This window comes from Arvicanthis niloticus, chromosome 15, assembly GCF_011762505.2.
Source record: "Arvicanthis niloticus isolate mArvNil1 chromosome 15, mArvNil1.pat.X, whole genome shotgun sequence".
Lineage (NCBI taxonomy): Eukaryota > Metazoa > Chordata > Mammalia > Rodentia > Muridae > Arvicanthis > Arvicanthis niloticus.
Window position 1 is genome coordinate 4,360,756 of NC_047672.1, and position 26,816 is coordinate 4,387,571.

Consider the following 26,816-nt stretch of genomic DNA (forward strand, 5'->3'; position numbering starts at 1 on the left):
CTTCCATGGACTTGGACTGATTGGCAGAGTGATGTCAACTGAGACAGACGTACATGCTAAGGCAAGACACATGCTGAGGCAAGACCATGGTGGACACGTGAAAATGTTTGGAGGGTATAAATAGGATGCTACAGATAGTGATGGAGGCTGAGCTAGGCTTGCTGATAGAGCTAGCTGTACACTGCTTGTTGCTCTTGTTTCTTTGCTGATCTTCACTGTGCTGAGTGAGAGGCACAAGTGAGAACTTTTCGTGGTGTCTCTCTGGCTTTTTTCTGCTGACTTGTGCTGAGATTGAGGCCTGGCTCTTCCTGCTTGATCATACCACCGCTGCTGCTGACCTGACTACTGAACTAGACTGCTGATCTTTCCATGAGGTGTTGTGAGTAGATTGAGCTGTCACTGCTGACCTGTGAACTGAATTACCCATTTCCAGACATCACAGATGAGACTTGCTCCAAAGAACCATTTCTAAATGAGTCTACTTTCCCCATATTCTTTTGTTTCCACTACCTCTGGTAGATAGTGGGCTAAAAGGGAGGTTAAAGCATTTAAGAACCATCATTAAAAACAGGTGTTGAAAAAAATTAAAGATACAGGAATGCATACAGTTATCTGGGGGTTCATTGAGTTGGTTGTTAGTTCTAGGAACAATCAGAATGAATCATTGAAGATGGTCACAAGTCTTGGAGAGGTACACAAGTAAGAGGGAATGTTGATAGTGAGCACAAGTCTTGGGTTTGAAGTAATTAAGAGAGACAAACACCTTATGGTTAGCAAAAGGAGAGAAGTGATGCAGGGCCCCCCCTCCCCCTGTGTGGGCCAATGTAAGGACTTTAGTTTTTCCTGGGAGGAGTTGCCTAGGTTGTGGTATATTAATCTGGGGCAAAAAGGAATTTTTGTTCTTACATAGCTGAAACTGGTCATTTGGTAATAGAATGCATTTCTATTTATGTATCATTTTAATGCTCTGTTATTTTTTGCTAATGACATCTTACTGTTTAATCCTTATATTGTGTAAATGATGTTAGACCAAACAACTTGTAGTGATTCTCTTACCTGAGTTAAAAGTGGGCTACTGTGGAGACAACTGGAAACATCAACAGCTTGTTTGGCCCAGGAGCCACTAGCTAATGCACATTGTAGTGCAAGAAAGAAAGAGCAAGATCAGAAGTCACAGTGACAGCAGAGCAGTTGTTGAAGTAGGGTACCATTAGAGCTCAATGCAGCTGCTTAATAGTCATTTAGCATTTGGGGTAAATTGGAAAGGTGAAAGGTCTTGATAGGTGGGTGTCTCATGAGCTAACTGAGAATCAAAAGTGTCATTTTTGCCTCAGTTCTACTCAGTAACAACAAACTATTTCTTGAACCGTCTGTGATGTAGTAAAAGGTAATAGCTTAGTGGATGGACCAGGAAGTGTACTTGGGGAGACGTGTGTGTCTAGCTAGTAGATGACTACAAAAGCCAGGAGTGAGGATTGTGCAGCAGAGGCAATGAGAGGCTGCATGTCTGCAGGTAGAGTGGATGAATAGGGAAGGAAGGGAGGTTGAGTATCTTGGAGGATGTAGGTGACTGGTTTAACTAGTGAGCAAGTCCGAATGATCTGGGCTAGCAGTTCAAGTTGGGCATTGCTGGTGAATAGGTCTACAGCAGTGGTTTTCTGCTTGTGGGTCGCAACCCTTTGGGGGTTGTCAAAGGACCCATTCACAGGGATCACCTAAGACCATTAGAAAACATAGATATTTACATTACAATTCATAACAGTTATGAAGAACCAACAAAAGTAATTTTCTGGTTGGGGTCACCCAAAACATGAGCTGTATTGAAGGATCATCAGCAGTAAGAAGGTTGAGACCCACTGTCCTAGAGCATTAGCAGAGGTAGAGGTGTAGAAACCTGGGGTGCTGGAGTTGTGAGTGGGAGAGTAAGAGAATCTGGCAGGGCCTCTGGGGGTCGGGCTGGGAAGCTGAGGAAGCAAGTGACTGCTGGATAGGCTGTTGGTTGCCCTGGGCTGAAGGAAGGCCTCATTTCTACTGGTGAATTGTAAAGTGAAAGTGGTAGGAAGGAGCCTGACTAAATTGGGCCTAGAATGGAAAGGTCCTGTTGTGTATTGACAGGCTTTCTTTCCATAGTGTTCTCTAAAACAGAGTTGTTGTCAGTAGGTTTTTGGGGAGGGGGGATGGTGAGGGGGTGCGTAGGCTTGAAAAAGATTAAAACAGGTTGAGTCACATCCCATACTTACAGGGATGCACAGGAGTGAAAAATCACTGTTCTAGGTAAGAAGCAAAGCTTATCTTGGCAGAACCCTGAGGACTAGGAGTAGGAATGGGGAACTTACAGACATGGGATCTGGGGCAGTTGTGTAAGTGCAGAATGTACATGTATGGTGGTAGGAGGCAGAATCTTGGATAAGTTCTTGTGATGGCCTCAGTTTTTCTAGTGAGCAAGTGGTAGACTAGAGTATGTGGTAAAGTGTGCGGAGAGGCCTTGAAGCTGTGTTCTGGAGCAGGCCAGGAGTGAGTCCTCGATTTGGAGAAAACAATTGGACCTGAGAGCTGGCCTGATGCTATGTCACGTCACTGGCTATGCTTACCTCCTATTGTGGGTTTAGCATAGACAGCTATGTTTGCAGAGCAGTGGATAAGCCGGGCCTGAAATTGATGGGTCCTGTGAAGATAGCAGACAGGGAGAACATTATTGAAATTGCTCCTGGAGGGAGAGAGATGATGGAGTGTTGACAGCTGCATGGACAGGAAGGCAGGCACCTTCTTCCAGAGGTGGCAGCAGGACTGGAACAGAGGATTCTGAAGATGATGGCAATGACTCAGGAACTGATTCTGCAAAGTAGAGGAGGTAGCATGAGGTACTTCAAGCTCTAGGTAGTAGGAGGCTTGGGTCTGAGTTTGGAATAGCAGTGGGATTGGTAAGGAACCCACCTTCGGGAAGAGTGGGGGGAATCCTTGACATTTTGGGACTTCTGAGAAAGGGAGAGAGTTAAGAGTTTTGATGATGAGCTCCAGAGGTAGAGAGATTTCACTGGTTGAGAGAGGAAACATAGGGTCCCTTGCCTGTGCTAGTCAAATTGCTTGCGTATTCTAGGCATTCTCCATCTTTGTCTTCCCAGTGCTGGGATTGCAGCTGGGTTATATAGCCATGTGACATTTCTGCAGGTCCTTGGGATCTAATCATCTCTAAGACATCCCTCTAGCCCCCAACATAAGTCTCTTTTTGTTCCCCCAGATTGAACTTCACCAAGGTTGTCCTACACCAGCATCAGTTAATTAGGTATTTCCTTGTAAATTTCAGTGGGAAACTGGTGGCTGTAAGATGCATAGATTTTCTTCAGCCTAACAGAAATAATAGTGTTGGAAGCACAACATAGTGAAGCTGTAAAATAGGCCCGGAATGTTCTATAGGCCAAGTGGTGTTATTTGCTAGAAGTATCAGACTGGGAAAGTACTAAATTCAGTCAGGTCTTGCATCCTGGAACTTGAGTGACTCAGTAAATGCCCAGTGTTTGAAGCTCTTGGTCTTTGATACTACTTGTTTCTTGCCTTTCATGTACCTGATGCCAGAAAGAGGAAAACCTTATTCTTATTGGTTTCATGTGAGGTCCTAGTAGTGTTTGTTCATTTAGTACTTTGTTAATAAGCTTAATTTGAAGCTCCAATTCTTGGGAGAGGCTGAATGTGTTCTATTACATTCTATTCATCCATCCATCCATCCATCCATCCATCCATCCATCCATCCATCCATCCAGGGTCTTAGTATGTAGTCTTGGAGCTAACTATGTAGACTAGGCTAACCTGAAATTCACAGAGATCTGCCTGCTTCTGCTGCTTGGGTGCTAGAATAAAAGGTTGTTGATGTAGGTAGGTGCATGTGTATGTAGATGTCCATGGAGGCCACCTGGTGTTGGATCCCTTGAGTTGGAATTGTATGTAGTAGTTAGCTGTCCAGCATGGAGCTATGAACTTGAGTCCCTTCAAGAGAGAGTATATACTCTTAATCACTGAATTATTTCTACATCCCCCTGAAAATTAATTTACTGAGTAAATGTATGAGTATGTTGACATATGTGTATATATGTGGTGTTGGTGCTGAAACTCAGAGTCTCCCTTATGCTAGGTGCATGCTAGGTACATGCTTTCCACTGAGACAGAGTCCTCAGGCCTTGCATGTATTCTAAAAATTATGTCTGTTTTCTTTTTGAGGGTGAAAGACTGCTTCATTGTAATATAATTAAACCTGTTTGATAGATGCTTAAATTATTCTCCAGATATCTATCCTTACAACCGTAATAAACTGAAAATGTCTTCTATTAGATACACAGGCTGCTAAGAGTCTAAATACGTAGTAAATACCAGAGTTTCAGGATCAGTGCTTAACTAGACTGGTGGAAACATCAAACATTTTAAGTTCCCTTCTGCTCCATGAGGTGCATGGTGAGGGGTTGGGTCTTGATCTACTACTGCTCTCTGGATTGGGCCAGATCACACCTGTTCCCATGTTCTGTTGTGCTCCTGTAAACTCTGTACATGGTTTATTTTTCTGGAACAAAGAGGGCGGAGACATTGTCAGTATTGCCAACTCCCCTGAGGTTCTGTTAACCCATTCATTAGAATCAGCTCTTATTTCCTAATTCATACTGTGCTGTGTTGGAATTGTTTAGTTTCTATAAATGGTTTGGTAGAGAAGCTAGCTGGGTGTTTTATATTTGGTACTTGATTTAAAAGTGCTGTCCATCTGTTGTTAAATGCACCTTCTTTTCTACACCTTCATCATAATCTTCTGAGAGAATACTCTTCTTTCTTTCCTTTCTCTGCGTCATAGCCTGCTCTTTTCTCTTTTCTTTCTCTTTTCCTTTAGATTCCTGTTTGCTCTGAGTCTTCTCACAGGAAGTTTTAAGGTGGAATAGACTTAAAGGGAGGTTTGGATTTCTGCTAGATTTGCTTTTGATCAAAATAGGGTTGTTGCCCACAGGCTCAGTTTACAGTGAGCCTATAAAAGCGTGATGTTAACTATACTAACCACAATTTAGTTTAATGTATGGGATTCATTTTGTAACTGTAGAAAGTGAAACAGTTTGATTTGTCACTATATAAAAGTGATTTGGGTTGATTTCTTCAGGTACATTTTTGTGTCTTTCTGTCTCATTTCCCAGAGTTGTCTTAAAGTTGTGCTGTATCACACCTTTGATTATTCTTGCTAAGGTTGCTATAATGAGCACTACCAGGAAGTGTAGGCATGGGCAGGCTCACTCCTCTGGGCTTAATTTTTGGATTGCATATGGTGAGACGATGTCATATCCTACTGAAACTAGATCTTTTATTTCATAAGAAAATGATCTTTTGTTGTAAAAATATTTGAATTCTAAATAGTAATTCTCTGTTAGAGCTTAAGCTTCATATTGGTACTGTTTTATTTGGGGGCCAAAATTCCTCCCTACCTTCTCCCTTAAGTACTAAGTGTTTATAGGTGAAGTCTAAACTGAATGTTACTGTGTGCACAGTGTATGTAATGTATACTTTGTTCAAGAGCTCATGTGTTATCTTCTGCCACCTGGTCTGATTCCAAGTGATTGAAATGTATTTTCTTACTTACAGTGCCCTTGCTGCCAGTTCCAAGCCAGCCAAGGCCTGCCGTGGGACCCCAAAGATTTCCAGTGAGTAGCAGCTGTTCTTCTCTCTGGCAGGGGGAAGTGTGTGGTAACTGAAAGGTACTGGTATTTTGCTTGCCTGGCCAGAAACAGTGTGGACACTGCAGTCTCTGGTGAAAAGTGTTTTTTAAAACGTTAAGGTCACTGGCTGTTTGAGAGCAGAATTAATTCTGTAGCTGTAAAATTGCTGAGTCAGGACTATCAGAGGAATGCCTTTCATCTTAAAGAATATGAATTCTGATTTTGTCATGGTTCTGTATTGAGGGTACATCTTATGGGGAACATGACATATATGAGTCTTTGTGTTAAATTCTAGGAAATAAGAATGAAGTGCTTGGTTATTAAAGAGCTGAGAGTATTCCTGAGCTACAGGTCTCCTGTTCTTAAGTGAAAATTTTAAGTCTGAAACAAAGCACACACTCATATGCTTGTTGTCATTTATCTGTAACTAGAAGAAAATAGCTCAGTATTAAGTATATGCATTTTACTTTCTTTGAATTCTTGGTTTATAAATGCCCTGAATACATGTTCTTTTTAAGTGCCCTGGGGAAATTAGCCCAGTCAATGAAATGCCAATGCTGTTTGTATGGAAAAAAGAAAGTGATTTTGAGTATGTGCTTGTGGTTTAGTGGTGCTGGGGAATGAGCCCAGATTATTTCCACCTTGCCTCCATCTTGCCACCATTAAATTAATAGAGATAGCCTAACAACAAACACCTTCATGTGATTACTTGGCATTATAGATTTTCACTCTTAAAACCAAAATGTAGACTGTTGTTGTAAGACAAACAGTGAGTATTTGATAATTGAATATCATCTTTTAGGTCAAAAGATTTAAATGTCAAGGTGAGAAATGCTCTAAGGAAATCCTGTTGTAAGTTCTCTGTTTTGGAAGGAGCTGCTCTGGAGGCTCCTTGGTCATTGTCTTTGGGTCATGTTAGTCTTCATGCATGGATGTGGTTTCCAACCTTTTCCACCCATGTAAGCCTCAGTACTTTGTGATTTAAACTTCAGGCTAAAAATTAGATCTATGCAGTGGATTTCTTTTTTTAATTTAATGAAATGGTTATTTTGTATTTTCAGACCACACTTAGAAATTTCTTGCAAATATATCTCAGTTGATATTGATCAGAGAATGGCTATGTTTCACATTTTTCTTGAGTCAGTGTTAAAGTCTTCTGAATGTGAAGTGCACCTGTTATTTAAATGAGGGATGTCCACAGGAGCTAGTAGTGTCTAAGGCAGGCAGGGCTCATGGGGTGTTCTTTCTGGCTCCCTGCCTGTTAGCACCAATCTCTGCACTCACTGCACATCGAGAGCTTGCCAGTATCAGTTCAGAGCACATGTATGTCTTGTTTTTATAATAGGAGGCACTAGTTTATCTTATAGCCAGGTCCTGTCTTTTTTTCTAAGTTCTACTTTCAGTTCATGTGTTACTGTTTTCATGTTACAAATCTTGTTTGTTTCACTGAATAGAGACAGTTCCTCCTTTGTATGTCATCACCATGGAAAGTTGTGAGTTAGTTCTTTTCTTCATGTATATTTTTTAGTTGTTTGTCCTAGAAAAGACATTGTTTGCTCACAGTAATGCTAAAATGTCAATTATTGTAATAAATGTGACTTTGGAGTTTTGTCAAGATCGTTTCCATTTTCAGTTCCGTCGCTGTTTTATATATAAATTTCCATTTAAAGCAGTTGTTCTCAGACAACAGTGGGTTTCCACTCCTTTGGGGATATTATTTGACCCCTTCAAGGGGGTGTGAGCTAAGATTGTTAGACAATTCATAATAGTAGCGAATTTATAGTTATGAAGTAATAAGAAAATTTCTGGCTGGAGGGTCACCAAAGTTAAAGGGTCATAGCATAAGGAAGGTTGAGAATCACTGAATAAAAAAGCTTCCTGACATAGGTTATTAAAGCTGTCTCAGTCCTGTGACTTTGTAATGTTGTATTAGACTAGTGATGTTTCTGATACCCAGTAACATAGAGACAGGCTGTAGAAATTTTCTCTCTCTCTTTTTTTTTTTTTGAGTTGAAATTTTCTGCATATATTTTCCCCTTCCCCAGATCCTCCCCACCTTCCTATTCATACAATTTCATGCTCCCATGTGCAGTCTTCCCTCTCTCTGTCCCTCCACAAAACAATAAAACCAAATGTCAAACAGAAGCCCAGTAACACCCCCCACACACACACCAATAAAACCCCGCTAACACACCCCCTCCCAAAATAGTAACATGTACGCACGGGGTCTACCCTGGAGTGTGGTTGATAATACTCAGTTACATTCCCATTAGAGAAAAAGTTGATTTTCCCTTTCCCAGAAGGTATTAATTGAGAGTAGTTTCTTGCTTAAGAGTGGGACTATGTGTCCACTTTTTCTTTTCTCCATACCGGTGTTGAATAAGTTTTTGTTGCTCTTTATTTAAATCAAGGATGAGAATGTTTATAGTTTTAAGTTGGAATTAATCTTTAGCAGTGTCTTTATTGTTTGGCTTAAGCTGACAAATGAATCTAATGCAGCAGAGCTCTGGGCCAGGCTATGGTATGTGGTATCAGGTGCTGGTAATTGGGGCTTGCTGGATGGTTCCTGAGTGCTATTTCATGCAAATCACGTCTGAGAGACTGCTGCAGCAAATCCCATTTCTTTTCTGATTACAACCTCACTGATGAGAATCAAGTCTTATGCTCTCTAGGAAGGAAGCCTTGCTTTTGAGTGCTTACAGTTTTACAACATGGCTGCAATGCCTTATAATTATTAGCACTTAAGATAGGGAAGGGATGATGGACAGTTTCTCTTATCAGATCTTTGAGGAGTAGCAGGAGAATGTGGTAGGGGATCCCTCCAGCTGTCAGATATTGTCAGGCTTGCATTCAGAGAATGCAGTTTAAAATGCAGGTGACATAATACCCAGCATCCTCCACTTGCTTCTGGGTTTCTGATTAATCATGATTACCATACATTATCATACCATCAAATTTAATCATATCAATGAATGGCCATCTGCAGCAGTAACACAAGCAGCTAAACACAGTGGAAAGAGCCATTAAAGGTAGAGGTGACTTATCAGTTTCAGTAACTTGGCTCTGTTATGTCAGCATTCCCTATGCACAGCGCTGGAGGTGGGGCTGGGTTAAAGGCCACACTGACAACCCAGAGGCCACAAATTGGCCACTGAAATTGTTTCATACAGATTTCTTATACAACAGTCAGAATCGTCGCATGTACAGACTGTATGTGCACACCCATTCATGCCTGGGCATTCATATGGAGCTCAGAGGACAGCTTTTGAGAGTTGGTTCTCTTCTTCTACCATCTGGGTTCTCAGGTGCTCAGGCTTGGCAACAAGAGCCTTTACCCACTGAGCTCCTTTTCTGTCCCTAGATGACAGAGTAATGTAGCCCACCACTAATGCTACAATTTATGCAAACTGTTAAACACTGTTAACCAGTGTTAACAGTTTAGTAATGTAGCCATCAATGATAAGAATTGCTCTCTAAACTAAGAAAATCTCTTGGAGGGAGTTGTATTCTACAAAGAGCACACCAGTTATTTTGTTTTGTTATATTTGAAAGAGTGCATGCACACATGTCTAGGTCTTAGGGATTATTCCTCAGGATCTGTGCACTTTACTTATTTTGAGGCAGGATCAGTCACTGGGACATGGTCTGTGTTGGCCTTTCCATTCTCTGAGCATCTTGTGTTCTAAATGGACTGTTGCATGTGTCTGGGGTCTGGCCTTGTTGTACCTGCTGGTAACTTGTCCTTGGTTGTTGCTGTGTAGTGTTCCAGTACTGCCATTTGTTTGTTCACTACAGTGTTGCTGGAAACAAGTGCTCATCCCTAGGTTGTCAGTGGGTCATGTGGGAAATGTGTTCACAGTTGGGAATTTACAGGCTATATGCTTTTTCTCTATATAATTAGACCATATAACTACACTTGGTTGTTTAGAGACAAGATCTCTCTGTATAGCCTTGGCTGTCTTGGAACTTGCTCTGTAGACCTTGGAACATGCCTTCTGATTGCTGGGATTAAAGTCTTGTGCAACCATCGCCTGGCTATGGCTTTGCTTTTTAATTGCTTCTGTTTTCTTTAAAAAAAAAAAAAAAAAGTCTCAGAACTAATTCTATAAGACTCTAACAGTCATTGGGAAGGTTTGCAAGAAAGGCCTGTTAGTTAACAGGCACAGTGGTGGCAGGTTTGCATACACAAGTGCATTGCTTCACTTTGTGACAGAATGTAAGATCTCTTGGAAGGTTACAAGAGCAGTATTTTATACAACAGAGTGGTTTTTAGCTTACGGTCACCATTCCAGTTTATTGCTTGAACCAACAACAGTGCCTTGAGTGAGTTCACTCAGTGTTTCTGAGCATGAAACTAAAACTTCTTCTTTGGAGTTTATAACTTGTATCTATAAATATAAAAATACTTTTTAGGAAAATTAGTGTATTTAAACAAGGCAGGACCTGAAAGGAAAAAAAAATCTATAGAGAATGCTCAGATAATAGGATTAACACATTGTGATAGAAGGCTGTAATTTTAATTATGTCAGGGGTCACTGGTGGTCTTTATTCTTTGCTTTTAACCCATTTAATCAGAATTAACTGAGAGGTGTTCTTAAGTGCCAGTTAATTTCTTAAAGTGTTCTTTGCATTTTAAGTGAGATTAATAAATGAAACATGTTAAACAGGAAGGTTGTAATTTATTGAAAGATTCAGGAAATTTCAATGACATTGTTAAGGTATTTAATTAGTCTTATTAAAACATATCAACTGACCCTTTTAGAGAAGCTGATAAGTGGCATAATAACAGTTGAAGCCTTTTTATTCTCGTCTTTATACGATTAAGTTTGTGCTTAGCGATTTATGCAAAATTTCCATCTATGTTTTTTTGTAACTGAAGTTATCAGTTCTTTCTGAATAGGGTTAATATAGATAATGTCATGTAATTAAGAAGAGATGCAAAAAAAGTAAAAGAACAATCTGTACAGGAATTATGAGGGGATATAATCTCTTATCTTGGATTTTTCAAGAGATATTAAAGAAGCAAAACAGTTTGAATGGATTAAACTAGTCTTTTCTTTCCATGACAACACAGTTGTAAAAAAGAATTCAGCATTTGGAATTAGTCATTCTTTAAGCTTTATACCCATGCAGTGGTAGGAGTCACTGGAGGAGTGATATGGTAAAGTCTTCTGTGGCTTAAGCATTGAACTAAGTAGATGGAAGAATCTCAGGTGTGGCTTCCATTCATCCATGGTGGAACTCTTCACCCTGAGTTTCTTCCTATTAAGGAATAATGGCTCATTGTATCTTTCTAAGTACAATATTGTCTGTATGACTTGTGTGGGCCAGGGTGTGTTCAAGGGTCATACACCAGATCTCAATGATCTTCGTAAGAGGGGAGGATTGAGAAAGGGAGAACATGTTGGGTTGATAGTAGTTCTGTGTTTTGGGGACCTATATTACTTACCTGCTCAGTTGCTACCTGAGTGCCTGCATTCCAGAGTAAGGCTTGCTAGATGGTGCTTGCTAGCTGGAGCACCCTAGGATTAAAGGAATTAGATAGCATTGTAGTTGTGGCCTTCTGAGCTCCTGGGCTGGAGTGATGGTAACTGGAGCTGAATCTGAGGGTAGCAGAAGCATAACCTGGCTAGGCAGAGAGAATCAAGAAAGAAAGGATATGAAGTCAGGCTGAGATGTGGTTCCAGCGAAGAGTCCTGAGCCCCATACCCTTACCCCTACTTAAGGCAGAGCCCTGAGCACAAGTCAGCATATTTATGTAAGGTTTCTCCCTCCTTGTCTTAGGTAGACTTCAGAAAAGCAGTGAATATGGGTCTGGGTGGCATTTGAAACATCTGCAGATGTGGTTTTGATACCTAGATGGCATCAGAGTGCCCATTTTATGAGTACCCAGAATTGGTGACCTCACAGGTGGAACTACAAAAATGTTCTTACCTACATGGTTTGTTTTTCAAGTTTCATATATATTGACTCCTTGCCTCTGGCCCTGATGATGTGCTCTCCACATTTGTAGGCATCTGGGAAAAGAATGAGGATTTTTTTTTTTTTTTTTGGTTTTTTTGAGACAGGGTTTCTCTGTGTAGCTCTGGCTGTCCTGGAACTCACTCTGTAGACCAGGCTGGCCTCGAACTCAGAAATCCACCTGTCTCTGCCTCCCAAGTGCTGGGATTAAAGGCATGCACCACCACCGCCAGGCCTAGAATGAGGATAATTTATGGGAGGTTTTAGCTTTCTAGATTAGAGATTCCATGTATGCTTTCCTAGCTGCAAGACCGTCAGGGAAGGCTCCATGCCAGAGCCTTGCTAGTTCTCAGAGCATGACAGAAACACTTGAGGACCTCTAACAACTATTGGGGCAGTGGGGCTTAGGTTGGTATAAAACAAATGGCACTGGAATGTCTTAATATTTTATTAGTACCCATGTTCTTTTGATAACAATAGGATTCTTTTCTTCTTCCTACTTCTCCATTAACTGCCATTCACAGTGGCTAGCACTTGGACAAATTCAGGAAATTACTTACATAGATGTTGTTGCATAGATGGGTTATTGCAGTATGGAGCAGTCTTCCTCCTGCTGTCTTCTTCTTCTTGGAAAAATTTCTGCCGTAATGAGGATATTTCTAGTTTATTGACCTCATTTTATACTTGGATTTAACACCAGAAAGTACTTGTTGATTTGTGTGGGGTGAATGATTAGAGCTGGACTTTATGTATCTTACAGGTGTTTGAATTCTCAGTTCAGTCTATAGCAGCAATGGAAGTTGACAGTCTTAGAAGTAGATAGCAGACTGTCCAAATAATGTTAACTCTTTTTAAAATAAAAAGCGATTGCTTTTTATTTTAAAAAGAATAAAAAGAATAGGGGAGACAGAATCCATGTTTATCTCTCCTTCTCTAGTAATGTTACAAAGCCAGAGAATCCAAGAGTGCTAAAACCTATGGTCACTTCAGACCTTGGCATCTGTGCACTTTGTGAGTTTCAGATACATTTAAGCTAAGACCCCAAACCAACCAACCAACTAACCTCCCTCCCTCCCTCCCTCCCTCCCTCCCCTCTTCTCTCTTCTTCCCTCCTTTTCTCCTCCTGCCTTATGTCATCCTATAAATACCAGTGTGGTTTGTGGAAGCCAGTATTTTAGTGTACTGCAGTACTTCCAAGTTTAGAATGTGAGGCTTGTTATATAGCTTGCTATTAAATGTGGGAAGTTATTTATTTACTAAATATAACAACTCATGACAGCCTGTTTGCCAGGTTTTGTGCCAAGTAAGGAAGACATAATAGTGTCTACGATATTTATGGCATTATGCCTTACAGGCCTTCAGTTAGAGGCAGAGAGAAGTGAGAACAGACTGGAGATACTGAGGGGTTTTAGGTTTTCAACTCCTTTGTTTCTTACATGACAAGGAAATGTGGAAATTATCAGAAGTCCTATGCTTTATTTCACAGTCTAGATGACCATCTGCAAATACATCATGCAAGAATGGTAATGACATGTTTGATAGAGTTAGGTTGTTTGTTGGGTACTGTGCAGAGTACTTTTCTGTCCTGTGACTTTTAGTTACTGTTGTTATTCCCATTTTACAGGTTAGTAAACCTGGGCCCAGACAATAAGTCAGCTGCTCTGGGCTACAGCTGGGAAGTGACTGGGGAGGATGACAGGGCTGAGGCAGCTGCTAGTCAGCTCTGGGTTCTGCTCTATACCCTGGAGCAAGTGCTGCAGTTACTATTATTGTGAGCATCCATTCTCAGCTGGGCCCTTAAAGATTCATCTGGAAGTGAGAATAATGCTCTGCTTAAGAATTTCCATGAGTCTTAAGCTTTTATGTTCTAATGAACCATAGAATTCATACCCTATATATTGTAATGCTTGTGAATATGTATTTAAACAGCATATGGGTACTAGGGAAAAAAAACTTAACAGTATTAAGAATCCAGAATGGCAAGAGTTGAGATCCCATTAAATTTTCAATTTAATATAAAAGGGTGTCTTTGGAAGTTATAAAGATTTGTATTCTTCTGTGGACTCTGATAGCATATAGAGACCCAAGAAGTGATATACCTGGGGTCACGAGGATAGCTCGGTTGGCAGAATGCTTGCCATGCAAAAGATGAAGACCTGAGTTCAATACCAAGCACACATAACAAATCTGGATGTAATGATGCATGCTTGTAATCCCAGCTTTGGTGAGGTCTGACCTGCTTGGTGAGTTGAGAGACCTGTCTGACAGAACAGGTGTGTAGCACCTAAAGAGGAATGACAGTTGGGGTTGGGCTACAGCTATTCAGAGAAGCAGTGTACTTAGTCTGCCATATCTTGAAGTTGTTGGGGGTTTTTGTTTTTCCAGACAGGGTCTCACAGTGTAAATAACTCTGGCCGTCCTAGACCTTGCTCTGTAGACTGGGTTGCCTCAAACTCACAGAGATCTGTCTGCCTCTTCCTCCCAAGTGCTGGGATTATATGTGTGTCCCCGCCACCACCCAGTGCTTGAAGTTCTTACTGGAAACTATGCATTGGTCTCCCTGGAGTCCTCTTGGCTCTGACCACTAATTGGGGCAATGATGAAGGGTTAAGGGGAGAGTGATACCCTGGTCTCTCCATGACAGCAAAACTCAGCAAAACTTCACTCCTCACAGTGTGGAAAACAGCCTTCTTTTCCAGTTCCACTGACCTTATCTCCTTGGAGGATTCAAAAGTAACTGTCTGGAGAGGTGGAGGGTGGGGTGGTGGTGGGGCAAGGGGAGGATTATGAAAAGGCCTGTGTGCCATATGACTCATCCTATTGATCATTTCACAGAACCAATACATGTTCTACTTCTGTGAGCCCAGTAATAAAAACAGACAAGAATGCTGGGCTTAATTATACTCAGTTATGAGGTCTGTGTGAGGAAGTCAGAGTGAAAAGAAACTGGAGCTTGCTGAGATTGAATCTTTCTGAGCTTGAACAGAAAGGCCAGCTGCAGAGGGTCTTGTCTTGCATTTCATGAAAATGAAGGAGATTTGTATAGAAACCAGGGTCACAATGCAGGAAGTCACTCTGGTTCTGGAAGCATATAGGTGTAATTCCTGATAACTTGGGTTATCTAGAAAGCCAGGTACACTGCAGTAAATCACTCTGGTTTTGGGAAGGAACTAGGTGGATCAGTTGGGTGGGGAGAGCAGCTGTGCAGTGGTGACAGCGGCAGCACAGGATGATGACTTGTGAATAAATTAGGCTTCCTGCACTCTTTTGAAATTGTTGAAAGTTAAAGTGTTAAAAGTTTTCACACTGAGTGTTGGTGATATCCAGCTATTGGTGTAAGTATTATGTAAGTGTTGAATTAAATTCTTCCCTCTTCAATTCCTCTGGCATCTACTCTTTGTCACCTTGTTAACATAGCTAAAAATTTAAGAGCCTGAAACATGCTCACTGATAAATACCACATCAGTAGCATGCCTTCAGTGCTTGCTGTAATTCAGTATACCAGTATACTGTTTGTTTCTATGAAAAATTGACTAAATGAAGTAATAGAATGAAAACTTAGATTACCTTCAATAGGCTGCTGCTAAAAATTAGCACGCACATTACTAATGATTATATGCAATACTTGGATACAGTAAGGCTGCTCAGGCTGTTGCAGGCATAGAGGCAGCTGTATTGTAGATCAGAACCAGAAGATGATCAGATGGAAAGTGACCAGGGCAGTGTGAGAAGAAGCTGACTAGGGATAGGAAAACAACTTCCCAGTGATGATTAACCAGTTAAAATCACTTGGTGATACTAATCTGCTGTAATGAGCCTTTTCGTTGTGTAGTCCCTCAGCAGGCTGGGAAGTAGGAATGCGGGTCCTCTGTGGTCTACCCCAGGGTAGATGAGTGAAACAAACCTCAGAGAGCAGTCTAGGCCTGTCTGGAATGAGGAGGAGTGGCAGAATGCCATTTCTACCAGAGAAGCTGTTCCCAGGAGGATTTTATATTTTAGTTTAAAACAAAAACATGAATAAAGTTTTTAAAGAAATAGATGCATTGTAGAAGTCTAGTATAGTTTCCAGAGAAGTCTAGTATAGTGCCACAGAGAATACAGGCCTTGATGTTCAAAGATGTATCTAAGGGGAAGGTTGATTACTGTTTGAAATCCCCAACTCTGCAAGCTTTGTCCTGACAGGGATGACCTGTGGGAGCTCACACTGAGTTTTTTCAGTGAAATCTTTTGATGTGGTTGAGTGATTGTGGTATGGTTTAAAGTTACCAAAGTAGAGGTATGACTTTGATTTTAGGTAGTGATTTGACACCATAAAGATTTTGTTTCCTGGTTGTGTTTGATGAGGTAATGGGCCTTGTATGGGCAGTGATGGTAGCACAATCTTTAAACCAGAACACCATTGGTCCTCTGTAGATCATTATGAAGTATATGATTATGTTCTTGGAGTCAAATGGTAGTTATTAAAATTCTATGAGGACTGGAGAGATGGTTCAGTAGTTAGGAGCACTGACTGTTCTTCTAAGGTGCTGAGTTCAATCCCCAGCAACCACATGGTGGCTCACAACATCTATAATGGGATCCGATGCCCTCTTCTGGTGTGTCTGAAGACAGCTACAGTGTACTCATATGCATAAAATAAATCTTTAAAAAGATTTATGTGAAAATCACTGTAAGGTAGAGAGTATGTGATCCTTCATTCAGGCCAGTTCTCTCTCCCAGCTCTCTGACATCAAGATTAACCATATAACCAATGACAGTCAACACTAGATTCAAGTAACCTCTTGTAACCATGCCAGGTGCCTGGCTCTATAGAGTTGGGGTTTCACCTTATTCACACATACTGAGTTCTAAACCATTCTAATCTTCTGAACTGTTACAAGAGGTGGGCTCACTCTTTCTGATTTCTGATGGCCTCAGTGTGTTTCATTTCAGACTGCCCCTGAGGTGGCAATTCTACACAGCTTTGGAGGACAATTGTCTTAATTGGAAAGGGTCAGGATTGCTGATTTACTTGGTGTGCTAGTTAGTTTTATGTCAACTTAGCACATGCTAGAGTCATTTTGTCCTAACTTAGAAATGTTTGTACCAGGATGGCCTGTGAATAAGCCTCCAGGGCATATTTCTTGATTGATGATTGACATGAGAGAGCCCAGCACACAGTGAGGTGTGCTACTCTGACCTGATGCTCCTGGAAGAAAGCAGGCTGAGATGAAATAAATTCATTCTTTCCCAAGTTTCTTTGTTGTCATGGTGTTTTATAACAGCAATAGAAACCCTAACTAAGGCACTTGGATCAGAAGCCACAAGATCAGTTAAACCTTCACATACCAGAGGTATGTAAACTGGTTCCCATTCATTCATTCATTCATTCATTCATTCATTTATATCTTCTTCTTCCTTTCCATTCTCCCTTTCCTTTCCCCATCCCATCAGATGTTACATAAACATGATTTCTAGTTTATAATCCAGGAAATTTTGAAGATCACTTAAAACATGTTTGGATACACTTAGAGGTGTTGCGTCATCTTTATTTGAAATGATTAGGACCAGAGTATTTCAGGTTTCAGAGTTTTCTAATTTGGGGAATACATAACCTAGATTTTACCCATTGAGTAACTTTAAGCCAAAATTTGAATTCTGCAATATGAAACTTTGAATGTGACTTAGAAAGTTACTGATTTTTTCAGACTAAGAATGTTCAAGTTGTATGGGCCAGAATATGCTGACGCATGGAACTGAAACTGGAGTCCTCATACTGAGCTCTTAAAAACAAAGATGTTACATACAATGTACATGATGTGTTTCATTGACTTCATGGCAGAATGGACATGTCTGTTAGAACTCCTTATCCAGGCTTCTTAAGTATCAGCAGCGTAACTTGTGTTGATAGAAAAAGCTTTCCACATTTTATCAAAGTGAAGATGTTAAAGAATCCTCAGAACATCAGAGCAGTGATATGTCTAGCTAGTACCATTATCGTGTGTGTGTGTGTGTGTGTGTGTGTGTGTGTGTGTGTGTGTGTGTTCTGAGAATGGGCAAGTATGTTTTACATATTCACAGGTTCCTCATTTAATGACTAAGCTTTGAGGGGAAGGTATCTTGACGTCTTTTTTGGTAGCAAGAAACGTCTTTAGACTTTGATATAGTGAGGGTTGCCTCAGTCTCACTTGACATAGCTAAAATTAACAGCTAAAAAATGTGATCTGTGGGGCTTTTGTTCTATATCTTTCAATAAATTCTAATGCTTTAGTTTGAGAAAGATGTATTATTTACATTTCAAACCTTTTGTGTGTGTGTGTGGCTATTTTTAGCTAATAGGCTTACAGGTTTGTGGTAAATAGGAGTGTTTGTTTTGCATTATTCTTATTGTACCCCCAGGTTCAGGCTTGCTCTCTCCCTCCCTCCCTTCCTCCCCCCAACCCCCGTGTGTGTCTTTTCTGTGAGTGCACATGTATAGGCCAGAGGTTGATGCTGGATATCTTCCTCAGTCACGTTTCTCTCTTATTTTTGGAAAGTTTGTAACTAAATCTTGAGCCCTTTTAGCTGGTGCAACTGACCAGTGAGCTTCAGGAATTCTCCTACTTCATTTCCCCAGCACTGGGTTTCTAGGTCCGTGCTGCCACAGCCTGTGTTTATATGTACACCGAGGATTGGGACTCAGGTCTCCATGCTTATGAAGCAAGCTCCATTGAGACATCTCCCCAACTCTAAAGTAGACTTTTACATTTGTTTGTTGTTTCTGTGTGCTTGTGTGTAAGGTCATGTGAGGAGGTCAGAGGATAATTTGCAGGAGTCAGTTTCTTTTTTTCCTCTACCACATAGGTTCTGGGAGTCAAACTCAGGTCCTCAGATTTGATGTGAGACACTTTGCACCCACTGCCATCTTGCTGGCCTTAGAGCAGACATTTAAAGGCAACGGAAAAAAGTATTTTTGGTGCTGTAAAATGGGGTCACATTTAGGGAGAATAGCTAAAATTTGTAGCAAAACAATAAGCAAGGCATTAAGAGTTTTGAGTTTATAAGAAAGATTGTTTTTCTAAGTTTTATTTTTAATTATATATGTACATGGGAGTACAGTGCTGACAGGTCAGAAGAGGACATTGCATCTCCTATAGCTGGAGGTACAAGTGATCATGAGCTGCTGCTTACAGTTGTGCTGGAAACCAAACTCAGGTCTTCTGCAAAACCAGCAGGCATTCTTAAGAGTTTAAGAGTTGAGAAATACCGGGTCATTTCCCATGGGTGAGGTAATACTACATGAAGAGAAATTGATATTTATTATTTTGTTTTAGAGCACTTTTTGGTCTTTTCTTTGAATAGTGGTTCTTTCAATACTAGCAGAAATTTGAATTATTTCAGTGACTACGCTAAGGACAGTGAGATGAGGCCAGTTACTGAGGATTGAGTTTGTTGGTTAGTTTGGTTTTCGTTAGGTGCTTGGTATAGGATGTAGGGCCTCGCGTTGGTGGCAGAAGAGCACTCTAGCTCTAAGGTAATGCTTTTCTGTTAATCTGAGGTTGCTAATTTTTGTTAAGGTACAAATTAAAATTTTTTTTCTTCTTTTGAAGTAAATTGCTTCATAGCTGTAACTTAGGGTTGTGTGAGGTAAATAACAAAGAATAACATCTTTGACAAGACAAATGCCATGGATGTCCAAAATAGACATTTGGTCTTTTGGGTTTCTGAAAGTGAAAGTCAACAGTTGTATATGATTTGAGTAAGTCTTGGAGCAATGCTATGTTAAAATCCTGAATTAATTTTTTTGATGCTGCATCTTGATTGTTTTATGGCAAATTGCTTTTTATTGAATATTTATATACATATCAATATTTTTCTTCATCAATGTGCGTAGGCAAAAGAAAGAAACAGGCTGACTTAGGAAGTGCATGTTATACTGTCAAGCCTGGGATCATGTGTGTACTCTGAAACCACATGGTGTTTTTCATCTTGTTTCCATTGTTCTTTAGGGCCCTCCAGAATTTCCACAGCACACACCTGGACCTGTTCCCAACACTTTTAACCAGCCACCTCGACTTCCTCTCCAGGACCAGTGGAGAGCCCCACCCCCACCTCAAGAAAGAGACCCTTTCTTCTTAGGAGGTACATGAAGGGGTGTAATGGGCACAAGATAAAGTGACAGAAGCTGCGTTAATGGTGCACCTGTGCAGTTACTGCTAAAACAGGATTTGCCTCCCACCAGGAGATGTGTTACAGTGATTCTACCAGTCATCTCAGTGGCTAAAATTAAACAATAGTTGGATCTGAAATATGACAGTCTTATACAAAGAAGGAAGGGGTTATAGATAATGGCCTACAAAATCATGTTGGGATAGCTAAAATCTAGGATTCTTTATAAAATAGGATGTTACTAACACTTGAAAATAGTGAAGCAGTTCCTGAAAATACTCATTGTAAATGTCACTTATTTTCTTCGATAGAGAGATGAGATGAGAGCCTAACCTAAGCTATATGAGTAAAGGGCTTGGGCTGAGCCCAGAGCATTTCTTTATCTAACTATCCCTAGGCCTGAGCCTGGAAGCTTCTGGCCCCTGTACTGTCTAATCTTCCAAGCTGACTGATTAGATCTGCCTTCTTTGTGCTTCTGCCTGAATTGCTTTGCTTGGCCTCATACTAACTTTAGCAATGCATTCTAATCTTCTGGCTTCTTTTCATTCTCTGCCTTCTTTTGTCTTTACCTATGTCTAGCTTCTTCTCTCTGCAACCTGTCTCTTCAAAAAACAGCCACACACACTCACACCCACTTTCTTCCTCTGAGTCCTCTTACGTAGCCTATCTTTCCTGTCTGTTCTTTGTGAGTTGCCTGTATCCTATCTCTCACTCATTCTGTCAGATCTTTCTCTGATCTATCACTCTATCTGTCCCTCACTTAGATGCTTTCAAATTTGGCTGCTTCATTCTACAAACTAACCTTACTTTCATTGTTAGGGATTAAAGGTGTGTACTAGCGTGTCTGCATTCTGGGGGGATCTTAGGATGTGATCCTTTGCCAAAGCAGCCATGTTGCTGTATTAAAATTCCTCTACAGCTTATCAGGAAGTGTGTGGTTTTTCTAACTTGAAAGTAATACATTACTATTCAGTTTCAGGTGAACCAAGGTTCCCCAGTCATCTCTTTTTGGAACAGCGAAGTCCTCCTCCACCGCCGCCTCCTCCCACGCTCCTGAACAGCAGCCATCCTGTCCCTACTCAGAGTCCCTTGCCATTCACTCAGCCTGGACCAGCATTTAATCAGCAAGGACAGCAGCCAGTGTTCCCTCGAGAGAGGCCTGTAAGACCAGCCCTACAGCCCCCAGGCCCAGTGGGGATCCTGCACTTTAGCCAGCCAGGGTCAGCAACTGCCAGGCCTTTCATTCCTCCTAGACAGCCGTTTCTACCCAGCCCGGGACAGCCATTCCTGCCTACACATGCACAGCCTAACCTTCAGGTATGCACATGAACCAGCCTTGACGGAAGCCATGCTTGTATGGTGCTAAGCCTTTGTGTTTCAGGAAAGGGAAGTTTCAGGTTTTGTTTCTGCTAACTTATGGTTATATAAAGGATATGAGTGGTAGTCTTAAGTATTCATTACAGCCAGCTCTTCCTGACAGTATTATTTACTTCCTTAATATTAGGGAATGTGAAAAAAGTGATTCTCATTTTCCAGGAACTGGACTTGGTCACTCTTGGAATTTTAAAAGGGATGTAAGACTACTAACATTTAAACTATGCCCGGATAGTGCATTTGCTTATCTTGGTAGTGCTTTCTCATCGTCCTATTCCTGCTAGGGAGAAAAAAGGGCCTTTCTTGGTGGGGAGGAAAAAAAGTGTGCTGTTTCTCATTCTTTATGTGACAGACTTATGCGCCCTCTGCTGGTAGGCATTTACTGGCCAGTACAAGTATTTGTGACATTTTTTTCTATCAAGTATATTTTTGTATTTTAATCATAATTATCTCTATCTATCTATCTATTTTTGTATTTTAATCATAATTATCTCTATCTATCTATCTATCTATCTACCTACCTACCTACCTACCTACCTATCTATCTATCTATCTATCTATCTAATACTTGGGAAATATTGTGTACCAAAAAAGGGTGGGGAGAGTTGTTAATAGTACACTTGTCTCAACTATTTGGCTACACAGGGAATATAAGAATGTGTATTTAGAGACTAGAGAGATAGCTCAGTCATTAAGAGCATTTGCTGCCTTTCGAGAGGATGAGGTCCAATCCCTAGCAGATACTTGGTGGTTCACAATCATTTGTAACTCCAGTTCCAAGGAATCCACAGTTATCTTCTGGCCTTGATGGGCATCAGACATGCCCAAGTTACCTAGATGTAAGTTCACCTAAAACATCCATACACATAAATAAATTATTTAAAAGCATATCTAAGCTGGTGAAGATAGTGTAGCATCTGCAATCAAGCCTGATCACCTGAGTTTGACCCCTGGAAAGAAAGTGGTGGAAAGAAAGAACTGACTCTAGCAAGTTATCCTCCGATCTTCTTGGGCACGTGTTGATGCTTGTACCTATATACTCACATATACACACATCTAGTCGAACAGTAAGTAAATGACATGAAAAATTAAAAAGAATATATATTTAAGCTAAAAAGAATAGATAACTATTTACAGTGTTCAAATGGGTTAAGTATTTTGATTTTTAAAATTAAAAATAATTTCTCCTTTGTTATGGAAATAATAGAATATAGGTGAATCTAAAGAAATTAATAATTCCATTACCAAGCAGCAGTTGCCTTGAACATGTAGGTGTGTCTTTTTTAGTTGGAATGCAGTGTGTCTTTGTGTCTGTACTTTTTCCTCAGGTACTCTAGTCACTGTGGTCTTGGCAGGCCCTTTGAACATGCTGTGGGAGGTTGCCTTTTATGATGATGCGTATGTTTAGGCACACAGAGGGAATGTTCAGGCAGATGCTACATTTATGACAGTGTGTGTTCTCCACATAAGCTTCTTCTCATGCTGGGTTTTTAAGGAGACCATTGCATTGAAATCACCCTAGCACATTTATTAATAAGCTGTCATTTCTCCTTCTTTTGTAATGGAAGGGACCCTTGCATCCTCCGTTGCCACCACCTCATCAACCACAGCCCCAGCCCCAGCAACCCCAGCAGCAGCCCCAGCATCACCAGCACCAGCCACCCCTTCAGCCTCCCCTCCAGCCTCCACACCAGCCTCCCCCACAGCATCAGCCTCCTCCGCAGCATCAGCCACAGCAGCACCAGCATCACCACCACCTCTCTGCTCCTCCCCCTCCTCTGATGCCCATGGCTCAGCCGCAGTTCAGGCCGCACGTACAGACTGCCCAGCCTCAGCCCAACAGCAGTCGGATGCAGTGTACCCCACGTCAGGGGCTCCGGCACGTGAGTAACAGATGTGGGTTAACATACAGGCTTTATGGGACATAATTTTTGAGGTAGATCATTTTCTAGTTTTTAAAAATTAATAAACAGTATATTTTCAAAAGCAAAACTAATTTTTTTTAGAGTACTTTGCAAAAAGTTTTAAACTATAGATATTTACTTACCCTTTTTTGAGCCTTGAGTTTTCTGTAGTGGTTAGACAGTACTGTTGAGTCATTCCTCCAGTACAAGGGCGTAGCTTTTGTGACAGATTGTCTGCCTCTGTGGGGCCTGAATAAGAGCTTGCATTCAGTTCTAGGAAAGTCACTTCTATTTGGTTTTTATGTTACATTTTACCTATGGTCAGCAAATGTGGGTCTTGTCATCCATCGAAAGGAACTGGGGAATAGTAGGTTGGTGTGAGAGTAAAGCGTAGCGTCCTGCCATTGTCTTGTCCTCCACTAGTGACTGCCATTACTGTCTCTTCCGGGACAGATCACAGTATCCCAGCACAGTTCCTCTCTATAAGTCTGCCTCTTCGTCCTGTACTTTTATCCTCAGAGTTTGAGCAAGTCAGTGAGTTGCTTTGAACCTGTTTTCCTAATCTGCCTCTATATCATAATATGACTCAGACAAAAGCTTTAAGGGGATTTCTAGATAGAGAAGAGGCATGTGTAGTCCTGTTTCCTTGTTAAGGTAACATCAGAAGCTCAGTTCCTCCTTCTCTTAGCCACCTCTGACCCTTGACATGTGGGTTCTCTCTCAGGGATATCTCTTCTTGTGATAGAACTTTGTGGTACCTTTCTCTTCCAGAAAGCTTTTTATAAGATTGAAACATAGTGTTGGGTTTCCTGTTCCGTTTTAAACTTAGGTAAAGTAGACATAGTGTGTTGGGTCCTTGAGGCATGCAGAGTGAGTTAGTGTTGTTGTTGTAGTTATTGTTTAGCCCAGAATGGTGTTAGAAATGTTAGTCTATATACTGAAAAATCACTGGGTTTCACTTTTATAAATGGAAGCTGAATCTTTATGGAATTGAATCCTAAGCATCAGGGCACACAGCAACACTTAAGCATAAAAAGTATTAGCCAAAGAGTAAGTGTTTACCTCTCAGACAGGAAGGCAGGTATTGATGACAGTGATCCCTTGTGTTTTTACTCACTAATAAACTTGTGTTTCTTTTTGTGACAGAATGCAGCATCTCAGAATATAAGCAAACGGCCCATGCAGCAGATGCAACCCAGTGCTCCCAGAAACAGTAATCTGCGTGAGCTCCCCATAGCACCTTCACATGTCTTGGAAATGAGTGGAAATCGCTGCTCCTCCACACCTGCAGCTCAGGTGAAGTCTGTTGTCAACACATCCCCACCTTGTAGGGCTGTGGTGGCTTCGAGGAGCTCACAGGGAAAGACTGATGCAAAAGCCAAGCCACTTAGTCCTGGGGCTCAACCTAAGGAAGAAGCAAAAGCAGAAGCAGAGGTAGGACGCCTTCCTGGGCCATATTTGTTCTGGAATAGGGTCCTGAGTGCCAGTATATTCTGCTTAGTTCACTCATGCGAGGATTATATGTGTACAGTTATTGTTGTATTATATAGAATCAATATATACCCTGGTTTAGCTGATGTTTCTGTAAAGGACCCCCAAGTTCTATAAATGTTGTAGACAATCCTAGTTAGTTACCTCTGCCATTGTACAAGGTGGTTTATAAATAATTCTTATAGGCACAGGTGTGTTGAAAACCAGTAAAACCTTACTCACAAAACCATGTGGTTCTGTGGCCTTCCTTATATTTGGTGATTTAGAGTAGGTGTGGAGTAATAAATGTGGGGCAGTATTTACATGATCTTCACCTCTTATAGACCTCAACTTTCTTACCTGTTAAATGGGGATGAAATAAGGTAGGGTATATCTGGGAGCTGGGCACAGATAAGTACATGGAATTATGTGAACACACCCATAAAATCCATGTTGTGTGGACTGATTATTGTTCAGTGTAATAATAGCAAGAATTGAGGGAATTCATCCTTTTAAAAAACCAGTTAACATGGTTTTAACCTTTTAATTAGGTTTTCATCATTCAGGTTTTCTTCTGATAAGTGATTATGATGGTATTAATTGTATCACATCAAAATTAGAAAGTCAGAATGTTTTGGATGTCATTTAACAGTCTTAATAAAAGTTTGATATGTGGGTTTCATAAACTGGCTCTACTGAACTGGAATGGCGTGGTTTATAAAGAGCCTTTCTGATCTGGGTCTTGGGATGCGCCCTTGTAATTTTAGCTCCTCTGAAGGCTAAGTGAGGCTGGAAAATCAATAGTTCAAGGCCATTCTGGGCAACTTAGTTCCTTCTCAGAATTTAAAAAATAATAATAAAATAAAGTGATTTTATATATATAAACATTAATATATATTAATATATTATAAGTATATAATATATTATAGACATATAAATATAGATAATATATAATAAATGTGTGTGTGTGTGTGTGTGTGTGTGTGTGTGTGTGTGTGTGTGTATTTCCCCTCTCCCAGTAGTAAAGTATGGCCAACATTCTCAAGGACCTGTGTTCAATCTCAGCAGCCCAAAAACCAAAAAAAACCAAACCCTAAATTAAAAAAATGTTGTGTGTGTGTGTGTGTGTGTGTGTGTGTGTGTGTGTGCGCGTGCCAATCATTCATAGTGCCTTTGGGTTATATAGCTAGCTTAGGGAAAATATATATATATATATATACACACACACACATATATATGTATGTATATATGTATATATATACACATATATAAAGAGAGAGAGAGAATGTGTGTGTGAGAGTGTCTGGTTTATATGTTTCTTACATAATAACAGCGACTAAATATTACAAGGAGAGGAACAGTCAGCCATGTTTACTTATTTTGTTTTAGACTTACCAGAAATCCTGTAAATTTACTACAGGCAGGCAGATAATTTATGAAAGTAAAATAGAAAGTTGACAGATTGTAGTGGTATAGGCTGAATGCCTTAAATTTTTTTTTGTTTACACACACACATAAATGGAACCAGGCTTATATTTTTTCTTTTTAAAAAAATATATTTATTTTGCTTAGCTAAAGGTGACTTACTGACTTGACTTAGATTTATTTGGTTGCTATTGGTACAGTAAAGGATAAATCTAAAGTATTTTTATCTATATCTCTGAACCTACTTTAACCCTTTCTTGACTGCTTGGGAAACAAATGTAGAGGAATTACTCCTGTGTTGGGAAATGGTGCATCTGGGTCTTGGTGCTGATGGCTGCATCCCTTGCTATTATTGCACTGTGGGCTTCTTACTCAGCATGCCTGCTGCAGTAACAACCCCTCACCTACCCTCCTACCTTTAGTTTTGTTTGAAATGTACCTAAGACTTTGACATTCAACAAGAAGTCCATAGGGTGCCCACTCAACTCTCCACTTCTATGATTGTCTTATGCTTTTAATTTGTAACTAGGTGAATTTGTAGATAGATTGAATCTTCAATAAAGATTTTATGGATAGGTGGTTTTATAAAATATTTTTAAAGTATAAGCTTTCTTTATTGGATTCTTTAGTAAAAAAAAATAAATAAATCATTAGACTTTTGAAAGGAATTTTCTGTATAGACTTTGAGTGTAGTTTGGGTCTGGGTTATTCAGGGCATTCACTTAACATTAATATTCCAATACTGCGATTGGCAGCATTTTGATTCTGAGGAGGGTGCGTGAGTTCAAGGTCAGAAAGATTGACTTGTGCTATTCATTATAACCAATTATTCTGTGACAAATGAGTTTGAGATCAGGCTGAAAATTCTGTACGAAAA

At 40.4% G+C, this 26,816-nt stretch overlaps 1 protein-coding gene across 6 annotated transcripts in view; it reads left to right on the forward strand.

Moving 5' to 3' along the window:
- Rbm33 (RNA binding motif protein 33) overlaps positions 1 to 26,816 on the forward strand; it is a 95,897-nt gene that overhangs the window by 48,572 nt on the left and 20,509 nt on the right. For all 6 annotated transcript variants that reach the window (XM_034518885.2, XM_076913285.1, XM_076913283.1 and 3 more), the window contains 5 exons: positions 5,605 to 5,663; positions 19,607 to 19,739; positions 20,740 to 21,083; positions 22,709 to 23,023; positions 24,191 to 24,478. In XM_034518885.2, the coding sequence (XP_034374776.1) occupies positions 5,605 to 5,663; positions 19,607 to 19,739; positions 20,740 to 21,083; positions 22,709 to 23,023; positions 24,191 to 24,478 (1,139 nt within the window). The remainder of the gene's footprint in view (positions 1 to 5,604; positions 5,664 to 19,606; positions 19,740 to 20,739; positions 21,084 to 22,708; positions 23,024 to 24,190; positions 24,479 to 26,816) is intronic.